Source organism: Mustela lutreola, chromosome 1 (assembly GCF_030435805.1).
Source record: "Mustela lutreola isolate mMusLut2 chromosome 1, mMusLut2.pri, whole genome shotgun sequence".
NCBI lineage: Eukaryota > Metazoa > Chordata > Mammalia > Carnivora > Mustelidae > Mustela > Mustela lutreola.
The window spans coordinates 108,687,473-108,699,032 of record NC_081290.1 but is presented as its reverse complement, the minus strand read 5'-3'; the positions used below and the strand labels follow the sequence as shown (position 1 = coordinate 108,699,032).

Genomic DNA, 11,560 nt, shown 5'->3' with positions numbered 1-11,560 from the left:
AGAGAAATAAGTCTCTGTGACTTGCTGGGTAAAGCAAATGCCTAACTGATACAAAGTGTAGAAAGAAAATCTCAGAATGTCAAAATTACCTCAGAAAATCCTTTAAATCCTCCATAAAATACAGTTAAATGGCGTGGTATAAATCCTAAATGAATTATAGGCATGAGGAGATGCTTAGCCTTTAATTCTTGAGCCAGTCAAGAAACAGACTTAATTAAGGGTGCTTGGGTGGCTCAGGGGTTAAGCTTCTGCCTTCAGCTCCGATCATGATCCCAGGGTACTGGGATCAAGCCCCACGTTAGGCTCTCTGCTCAGCGGGGAGCCTGCTTCCTCCTCTCTCTCTCTGCCTGCCTCTCTGCCTACTTGTGATTGCTGTCTGTTAAATAAATAAATAAAATCTAAGAAAGAAAGAAAGAAAGAAAGAAACAGACTCATTTATGTGCTATCCTTGTATTGTTTCAATTCGTGTTTGTCTTTTACAAATTATTTATGTTGATTTCAGAGACTGTAATTCAGAAATTAAAATCATATATGGTCTGATAAGGAAGTCCCAGTCTATCTAATCCTGATAGTTGGAAACGTGTGTGTGTGTGTGTGTGTGCACATGCATGCATATATGGAATTACTGCATATGATTCCACCTTCACTTTTGACAGGAAATTTTATGACTTTAACTGTATTAATGTTTCTTTATTGACTTTTAGTTAACATTTCAATTTCTTTTCAAGGCTCTTGAACAAGCCATCATCATGGACATCCTGGCTACCAAGCACGATGACTGAGATGTCTTTAAAATCACTCACACTTTCTCCCCCATATGTTTTGGGTGAACTAAGTTTGATTACATTTGTACATCTGCATGGTATGTTTCTTCGAGCAGAATTATGGGGAGAAGTATCAATATGACTGAAATTGCCCTCTCTTTTCTCTTTCTCTTGCATTCCATTCAACACTATGCTATGTCTGAAACGGAGGAAAGTCGCCAGTCCCACGTGGTTTTGTGAGGCTGTGAGTAAGTGAAGCTCTGAGAAGAATGGCAGGTGAAGAGGTTCTGGAATTCAGATTTCCCTAAGGAATGTTACAACGTTGCTAAGCTGTGTAGTGTATCTTAACAACCAGGGAGCCCCGTGGGCTCCTTGGAGTAACAGTGGGAGAAACTGGAGGGAGACAGTGAGATTCTTTTGGAAGCATCAGACGTTAGTCTGTCTCTGCCAATTAAAAATTTCCAGCTCAAGTGCAAAGATTAAAGGAAATCAATGACAACTAAGTACAGACCCATTATGGGGCTTGGAGGGTATCAGCAACCTTGAGTTCCTGTCAACCAGATTACCTTCTTTGAAAACTGTCCTCAGGTATAATTTTAAATTCATCATTAAAATAATTTTCAAAAAGGTTTGGTATGGTTTAGGTAATGAACCTCAGGTTCATCTTCTTTTCAAGACCATGTGAAGGCTAAATAAATCTGTTTTGAGGTAATGGGGTATTATCTTTTAAAGTAAACCATCTGTTGTTGAGGAGATCATATAAATAAAATGAGCTAATGTTGTGGAATTTATTTCCACATTTATTCCACATTCTGCGGAAAACAGTAACTTCATGTAACAAATACTGAGCATATACTATGAGACAGATACTGGGAATATAGAGGTTGGACACCAGACCATTGCCTGCTTAATTATGATATCTTATGGTGAGAAGCAGAAAATAAATATAGAAATGGAAAAAAAAATCAGAAAGTGACATGTGGTGGCGCCTGGGTAGCTCAGTGGGTTAAAGCCTCTGCCTTTGGCTCAGGGGTCCTGGGATAGAGCCCCGCATCGAGTTTTCTGCTCCGCAGGGAGTCTGCTTCCTCCTCTCTCTCTCTCTGCCTGCCTCTCTGCCTGCTTGTGATCTCTCTCTCTCTATCAAATAAATAAATAAAATCTTTTTAAAAAAAGAAAGTGACATGTGCTATGAAGACAGCTTAAGGAGGGTAAGGGATAGAGAGTTATGGAGGCTGGGGAGATGGTAGGGAACTACTTTAGAGAAGGGTAAGGAAGACTTTTGGAGGAAGTCTCCTTTAGGCAGAGCAATGAAGTGAAGATCTGAGTGGTGTACATTTTAGGCTACTCCTAGCAAATGCAAAATATTTCAGCATTCATCATCTATGTATGTAATCTCTGCATCTCTGGGAATTCATAGTAGTTTTCAGTTCTTCTCGATCATGTATTATGTTCTCCTGTTTTAAACACACATCATACATAAGTGTTATTTTGGACTAAGATTATTAATATTTAATACAGATTTGCATAGTTTAAAAATAACAGTGGCCAAAGTTAGGACTAGATGATTACTAATGTTTTTAAAACATAGATTTGAGGATTTTGTGTCATGTAGTCTACATAAAATTCGGTGACTTGCTAATATACAGGTCAATTCAAGAGGCTGTAGGAAAGAAAATGTTGTTCTCAGAAGCACTTTCATAATTCCCTGTATGGCAAATGGTAATTTTAATCAGATTTTCCCTCAGCTACCACTATACAGCTTTTTTTTTTCCCATTCTCCAGAATGAAAGCAGAATGCTAGCATCACAAGCAACATAGAATTATAAACAGAATTTGGCTACTTTCATTCAGCAGATCTTTTGTGCATAGCCTCTAAGTCAGGAGGGCTCCACCAAGGTTTTGCAACACAGGTGGTTAGGCAAAACACAACATATTTACTAATAATAGCTAAAATATTCATGTTTGCAAATCATTTCGCTTTTAAAAGGAATTAATATAAAGAAGGGTAAGTTTTCCAACACTATCTCTTGGTATTTAGTGGCAATGTCATTTGCCTACCTGTTTGGAAAGATTGAAGTTAAAACCTGTTAATACATACAGCTTTTCTGAACAACAGTTATTGACACACCATAGTTGCAGTGACTGAAAATGTTTTTAGTCCTTTGCTTCTCCACAACTGTGGAATGCATTCTTTAAAGTTGGAACATGAGATGGGGATGTGTCTTTCCCTGTGAACACCACCTACCACGTGCATCACGGTGGAGAAGTAGGTTGGGAACTACTCCATATTATACAGTAAAAACCTAACAAGTTAAAATAGTAGAAACAAGTATGTGTGTGTTTTGTTTTCTCTGTGTTTTCTTTTTTTGTTGCTTATTTGTTTTGGATTTTTTTAAAAATTTCATAAAATTGTATTTGGGTATAGTAAAGAATCCATGGCTTATTTGTGAAAGTTATTATAACTGGTTTAGTCTTACAGAATCCATCCATGATATGCATCAACCAGTTTTGCATTAAAGGGTATCTCTAACATTGATTTAGGAAAATTTTTAGTCACTTCATTATAAAATAAGTGATATTTTTGATTGTATAATAAAGATAATCTTTGTTTACCAATGAGTAAATAATTTTCTGGTCTTCTGTTAATTCCTTATTTTAATAATATGTTCTTTTCATATTGCTCTTGTCTTTGGGGGGAAAATCTATTCTTACATCTGAGAATTAATGATTCATTCATTTCTTTTGAGTTATAGTCCAAAATCAGTGCTTATAACAAAGAGATACCTTAATAGAGAAAAATTATTCTAAGCCAATTCATGAACTTTATAATGATCTACATTAAAATAAATGAGGAATGAATTGTCAGTCAAAGAGTGTTAAAATCAGTATCAGCAACAGGTAGAAGCACAAGATGTGGCCATTGTTTATAGTAACTAAAAGAGTTTTGCTTTTCTTTAGACTTGAGGTAGTTTCTGGGTGGGTTTGTTTGTTTGTTTTCTTTAATCAATAGACCTTAGTTTTTAGAGTAGTTCTTAAGCTTACAGAAAAATTAAGCAGAAAGCACAGGAAGTATCTTACCTACCTAGTCTTCCCTATTATTCATATCTTGTGTTAGTGTGGTACATTTGTTATGATTGATGAACCAATATCATACCTTATTAGTAACTGAAGTCCATTCTGTATTTTAATTTTTTAAAAGATTTTATTTATTTATTTATTTGACAGACAGAGATCACAGGGAGACAGAGAGGCAGGTAGAGAGAGGGGGGAAGCAGGCTCCCTGCTGAGCAGAGAGCCTGATGAGGCCGGCACTCGATCCTAGGACCCTGAGATCATGATCTGAGCCAAAGACAGAGGCTTAATCTACTGACCCACTCAGGCGCCCCTGAAGTCCGTACTTTAAGCTAGCATTCACTCTGTGTTGTACAGTTCTGTAGGATTCAACAGATGCATAATGTCATGGATCCACAGTTATGGTCTAGAGCAGTATAATCCAGGTTAGTGTCACTGCCCAGAAAATCTCCTGCATTCTACCTATTCATTACTCCCCCACCTCCCCTTGAGAGCTTCTTGGCCTCCACTCATGTTTTAACTGTTTCCATGGTTTTGTTTCTTCCAGAATGTCATATAGTTGGAATCAAACTGTATGTAGCCTTTTTATATGACTTCTTGGCAATATACATTGAATGTTCCTCCATGTTTTTTCATGGCTTGATAGCTCATGTCTTTTACTGCTGCATAGTACTCCATTGTATGGATGTACCACAGTTTATTTATCCATTCACCTATTGAAGGACCCCTTGGTTCCTTCCATTTTTTGGTAATTATGAACAAGCATTCATGTGTAGGTTTCTATGTCAACATGATTTCAACTCCTTTGGGTAAATATCTAGGAGTGCAATTGTTGGATCATATGGTAAGAGTATGTGTAGCTTTGTAAGAAACTTCCAATCTGTCTTCCAAAGTGGCTTTAAAAAAAATAAGATACCATTTTGCATTCTCACTGGCAATAAATAAGAGTTCCCGTTGCTCCATGTTTCTGTCAACATTTGGCATTGTCAGTATGTTGGATTTTAGCCATTCTAATGGGTGTGTAGCAGTATGTCATTGTTTAAATTTGCAATCCCCTAATGAAAAATGATGTTGAGTATCTTTTTATATGCATGGTTGTTTGCCATCTGATTATCTTCTTTGATGAAGAATTTGTTAAGCTTTTTTGCCCAGTTATTAATTTGGCTATTTGTTTTCTTAATGTTGAGTGTTAAGGTTTCCTTATTATTCTGGATACAAGTCCTTTATCAGATATGTGTATCACAGTATTTTCTCCCAGTCTGTGACCTGCCTTTTCATTCTGTTAACAATGTCTTTCATAAAGTGAAATATAGTTTCACTTTTATTCAGGTTCGAGGTAGTTTTATTTTTTCATCATTAGATCACTTGTTAGAACAATTCAAAGTACAACTTTGGAGTTACTCATTTACCTCATTTCTGAAAAGTTAAGGTTTTAAAAAAATATTTTATTTATTTATTTGGGCGGGGATAATAAGCAAGGGGGAGGCGCAGAGCGCAGAGGGAGAGGGAGAAGCAGACTCCTCACAGAACAGGGAGCCTCATCCAGGGTTCGATCCCAGGACACTGAGATCATGATCTCTGAAGCCACTTAACCAACTGAGCCACTCAGGTGGTCCTAAAAATTTAAGTTTAAATTAGACTTTCACTAGTCCATGATGTTTGTTGATTTTGTAAATATTTTAATGATATATATGGATAAAATATTTACATATCACCTTTATCTCTTCAACTATCTTGAAATTATTTTGAAACTTCCAATAGAAGCAATAAAAGTCACAACATCATATAATTAAGTTTTCTGTAATCCCAGAGTAAATTCTATAGCACTTTTTTAAATGTATGAATTTCAAACTTCTTGGAGGCAGCAAAATTTTCATAAGAGGAAAAAGAAGAGTTTTCTTCATTGTTTGTTTATTAACCTATAACACCAGAATTTAAAGTATATCCCTACCCTTCAAATTAACCTAAGAGAATGATTGATGTGGGGAAGACACACATAGTAGAACAGGTAATATTCTAGCTGACCACTCCATCAATCCCATCAAGTTTCAGATGAGCAAATCAAAATCTAGGAAATAAAGGTATTTATCCTTGATCACTTAGCTTCTTAATGACAAATTAGGACCATATATATCATTTTTAAATTTCAGTTCAGTGTCCTTTCCACTCTCCAAATTGCCTACTGTATCCTTTTTCCCCAATAGAGACAAAATGAATTTACTAACTTAATTGTATGAAAGATATCACACAGAAAGAATCAGTAACTCTACAGTTTGAGTTAAGGAAAGAGGTTAGAACTAACTCCTCATTATTTATGAGGAACAATAAGAAAATACACATTTTATTGCTAGATAACAGTATTTTATGAATTCCAAATATTTTAATATATCTTATTTAGCCTAGAATAAGTTTAGAATTTATTAATATTAGGTGTTTTGTGACAACAGGGCTGGAAATTTATATACCATAGACTCTGAGTATATACCATGAAAAAGTTGAAAACAGATTCTATGGTCTAAAAAGGTAGTCAATAAACTAAAAATGTGTGCCCCAATCTTGAGATCAGTTTCTAGAACATGGATGTATTTGAATGCTGAAAATTATTCTAACCAGAAAAACTCCCTGCCATGGTTAGTAGTAAAATGTATATTTTCCAGTACTGCTATGATGAATAAGATTTCCATGTAAGATAGGAAATATAAAATCCTCTTTAAATTTCAAGATAGTATGCCATTTTTAAAAAAGATTTTATTTATTTATTTGATAGAAAGTGAGAGAGAGAGCACAAGCAGGGGGAATGGCAGAGAAGAGGGTGAAGCTGCCACTGAGCAGGGAGCCCAACATGGGGCTGGACACAGGGCTTCATTCTAGGACCCTGGGATCATGACCTGAGCCCAAGGCAGATGCTTAACTGACTGAGCTACCCAGGCATCCCAATATTAAGCCATCTTTAAGAAAGTTTGTTTAGGGACGCTTGAGTGGCTCAGTCAGTTAAGTGACTGCCTTCTGTTCTGGTCATGATGCTAGGGTCCTGGGATTGAGTACTGCATCAGGCTTCTTGCTCAGCGGAAGAGAGCCTACTTTTCCCTCCACCTGCTGTCTCCCCCCCCCCCCCCAACAGGGCTTTCTCTCTCTCTCTCTGACAAATACATATATAATATCTTTTAAAAAAGAGAGAGAGAGAGAAAGTTTATTTAACTCTTTCCTGTGTTTCTCACCCAGAAAATTTCCCCACATAATTGTAACTTCCCAAAGAGCCATAACATTATCTTTGATCACTTAAGCCTATGACACTGTAGGTGTCTAATAAATGATTGCTGAGTGACTGAGAGAAAAATCATTAAATATTACTGAATATTGCAACTAACGAATGCCAAAGCTTCCCTAGTTTATCGTTTGTAGATGCAACATCATTTGTAGACGTAACTATCAGATTTCTTTTCTCCTTTAGGTTTTACCTTCTTCTCAGAAGATGATACAAATTTAAGAAGCTGGTTGTCTTAAAGCATAATAGGGAGGGTCCTCATTATATGTATCACATCATAATAGGAAAGGTGCATCAATATAAAACACAGTTGTAGGTATTATAGTTTAAAGCTCTCATTTTCATTTATTATTTCAAAATTGATAGCCACGTTATGTATTTTTATGTTGGTAAGCTAACAAAGTGACTTTAAACGTAATTAAATATAGAACATATTTTAAGATTTTGAGTTTTCCAGGGAAAAATGCCTCTGTTCCACCCATGCCAGTATTCATTTCAATGTTTACAAAAATTTGGTCCAAAGTAAAATAGCCTCACGTTGTTTCAACAGGAGAAATAATGCAGTGCAAACAAAGAAGAAATGTTTGATGTGTAAGGAAATGTCAAGAACCCCTCATCAGAATGAATATCATTCTATGATTTCAGGGTCTAAGCACCTCTGGAAGTGAGGTTAACAAGGTAGAACCCCAGGACCTTTTGGGGCAACAGCGGAGAGGAGCAAACCAATACCTCAAGAACATGAGCCTCAAGTCCCCAGCGTCTGCTCTTCCCTTTGAGAGCAAAGGCAGCCATATCATGGCTAGAAATGGAAGCTGTTTTCTAGTTCGGCACACCCCTCACCCCAGAAGGGTCTGCCACATCAAAGGTAAGGGAACTCGAGATCCTAGAATCTCTCTCTCTCCCTGCATTTAGACTACTTGATGATTCTGGTGGGTAAACACAGGGATAGTACTCAGAATACTTATCTAATGGTGAGGCACGGGTATGGACCATCGAGACCAGAGACCAGACTTGACGTTAGAGCAGAGCCTGCAAGCATCCCCTGTGCCAGGCATTAACCCTGGGATTTCCTGTCTGTTAGGAAAGGGACCTGGAGGGGGGCCAAAGAGTTCACAGGCAACAACTGACCAATTGGTATAAAAGTATTCAATATTTCAACAAACTGCATATTCGTGCTAGCACTTACAGGCTAAATGTTAGCCCTAGAGAAGCATACATTTTACCCTCCAGCCCTTTTCCCCTTTCTGTTACTTTCTCTCCTTTTTTCTCTTCTTTCTCCCTCCCTCCTTCCATCTCTCTTTTTCTCCATCTTTGCCTCATGTCTTCTCTTCCCCTTTTTCTCTTTTCTTTTCTTTCTTCTTTCTTTCCTTCTCTCTCTTTTTCTTTCTGTCTTTTAAAATTTAGTTTCTGTAACATCATATACTGCTAATCGTCTCCCCTATCTCTCTGACTGCTCCTTCCCAGAGTTGTTTTTTTTTCCCCTGATTCTGTAGTAAATGTTGGAGTCCCTCACAGCCCAGTCCTTAGCCATTTCCTCTCTTTAATCTATACCGTGACCCTACTACAATTTACTCATTCACAAGTTTCAAAAACTGAATAGACCAAGTGCTTTCAGATGGGTGTCTTGGACTCAGACTACTCTTCTAAAATTGAGACCTCCATATTCAATTGCCTGTTTGACCTATATGTGAGGCATTGGATGCTTCATGGGCACCTTGAATTTGGCTCTTGGAAACAGAACTCTGGATCTTCCTTCAAAAGTGTATTTCTCCAACTACTCTACCTGAACTAGTAAATGGTACTAGTAAATGGTACTCTCGCAATACTTAACTTGATCTTGTCACTTTCTTTTCTAAATATTTTGCAAATTAAGCTACTTCTCTCCCTGGCCACTGTTACAGCTCCTTTCTAGGCCATTATTATCTCTTGGTCTGACTGCTACTTTTGTAATTCGTAGCCTCCTAACTGCCCTCTTTCCAACCCTGCCCTCATCCTATCCACTCTCCATGGAATAAGATCGGATTAAAATGTAAATTTGACTGTTTCAATGCCTTACTCAAAACCCTTCAGAGACTTCCCATGTATCTAAGATAACGTTTATCTTGATGTAAGACTAAAATGTTCACTATGTTGTGGCCTCTGCCTCTTATGACTCATCTCCTATCCGTAGCCACCCACCCACCCATTTTCATTATATATATGCCATACTGCACTTGCCTAAATTCCTTGAACGTATAATAAGACCTTTCCCATCTCTGGATTTTCACTCATACTATTTCCTCTCACCAAAAAAATCCCCTCATTATTTGCTTTTTCTCGTTTCTCAGGTTTTGGTTTAAGTAACTTAAAAAAGACTTCTAGGCTCCACATCTTCAATCTAAAATTCACTTTCTTTACTGTATATTCTCATAGTATTCTATCGGGGCAATGGTCTTAGATCAGGTTCTCTGGAAACAGACTCTGGGATGGATATTTGTGTGAAGGAGGTTTATTGGGAACTGCTCTTAGGAATAACACGTATAGGGGGCCAGGGAAGCAGGACTGGACAGAGGTATTGTAAATAAAAAAAGCCTCAGTCAGTCCCATAAGGAGCCATGGACAGCTCTGTGGAGGTGTCTCAGCTTAAAGCAAGGGGGTCAGGCCTTTGTAACCCCCATCAACCACTTATTGGTCAAGTTTCCGTCATGCATGAGAGCTGTCTTCAGCTGAGAGCAATTCTCAGAGAGGGACTCAGCATGAGCCATCAGTCGCTGACACATGTCAGGTGGACGGATAAGCGTGCTAGTCCTGAAGACATGGTTTGGGTAGTGCATCCCCACATCTACGACAGCAACTATTGCAGCTTATGACTAAATATTTTTATTTGATTATTATCAAGCATCTTCCACAAATTTGTGAGCACCTTGAAGGCTGAAGATGTGTCTCTTTTGCTCACCACTTATTTTCAGTTTCCTAGTGTGGCTGTGATATGGGAGGTACTAGATAATTCTTGTGGAAGGAAAGAAGGAAGCATAAAATTTAAATAAAAATTTAGAGCCTCTAAAAGATTTTAAAAAGGGTTCATGTTGTACCTCAGCTATCTAGTTGTGTGTCCTTGAGCAAGTGATTTCATTCTTTAAAAAAACTCCTTCTAGCTGTATTGTAGAAAGTGGAAGGGGAACAGTGGCCTTAGAAGAGGTTAGGAGGTCAGTTGAAAGGCTGACCCAGTCATTCAAGTGAGAGGGATGAAGGATGGGCCAGGGCAGACAGCAGGTTAGAGAAGTGAAGACTGAACTTTGGGTTAGAGCAAGAGAAAAGCCCAGATGAGCAGTATAGGGAAAGTCATCACAGGATTATGAGATAAAATAAGATTGAATGAGAATGGCTGGGTGAACACCAAAGACAAATTCCTAAAGAAGATCAGGAAAATGAAGGCCAAGAGAGAGCAAACAGATATTACAATAAAGAAGTCATAGATGCCTTGGAATCTGTTGTCTTGACAAAATCTGACAATACAGGTTTTTAAAACCCACATGAGAAAAACGTTGCATTTCATTAGAACTTTTTTTCTCTATGAGGGCAAATATTACCAAATTGAGCGTAATATTTTTTTCTGACTTCCAAATACTTGAAAGTACTTGATATATAAGTCCTGTATATGTAATTCACATTCTGCCTTGAATTATCTTATACCTATAATCCAGTATAAAACTGTTGGCAGGCAAAGGTTGACTTTTATGTCTTCAAATTCCCTACAATGCCTACCACAAAGCCTTGCTTATAGTACGGTGTGTCCACATATAAAAATACGTTCAATTGGATAGAAAATTTTCTTTGGAAATATTTCAAGGAAATCCATGCTAATTCTAGAAAGCCTAGTAACTGGAATTGCATGAGGAAGAGAAGAGGAGCAACCTGCTCTATTCTGACTGTTAACAGATCTGTAGCTTGAACCCACACTCAGCACAAGGACACTACAACTGGTTTCATTAGTTTCAGCCCAAAGATAATTCTTATGGTCCATTTTTACCAACATTCAAATGTTTAAGTCTGTGAGATCTAGTGCTATTTTAGTAGATAAGTCCTTAAAAAATTAAATCATGAGTAAGTTTGTTCGGTCTAAGAAATGTCAATTTAAGTCTCCATTTGTGATACATCTATGCTTTTTGTTAGCAACACAACATAAGCCAGTTTCTGCTCACAGTGTACTTGGAGGAGATAGGAATAATAGGAAATAGTTATAATACATTGTGTTATGGGCAGTGATAGAAGAATGCTGGAAATTCAGATGTAATACACAGATAGGGAAACCACTGGATGAGTGTCAGGAATGCACTTCAAGAGGTTTATACTAGAAGATCCATGATGAAAATTAAGAAGAAACAATTAGCGGGACTTGGGGGCATTTACTGGATTTAAGGATGGAATAAAAAGTCTCAAATTATTATCAATTTTTTTTTTTAGTTTGGTTAACTGGGTG

The 11,560-nt window shown here is 37.4% G+C and overlaps 1 protein-coding gene across 1 annotated transcript in view; it reads left to right on the top strand.

Annotated features, from left to right (window-relative positions):
- The first annotated feature begins 1,113 nt into the window (after window positions 1-1,113).
- Window positions 1,114-11,560, top strand: part of C1H4orf17 (chromosome 1 C4orf17 homolog) — a 29,537-nt gene continuing 19,090 nt past the window's right edge. The window contains exons 1-2 of the mRNA XM_059172429.1: window positions 1,114-1,352; window positions 7,747-7,966. Coding sequence (XP_059028412.1) covers window positions 7,840-7,966 — 127 coding nt within the window. The 5' untranslated portion in view covers window positions 1,114-1,352; window positions 7,747-7,839. The remainder of the gene's footprint in view (window positions 1,353-7,746; window positions 7,967-11,560) is intronic.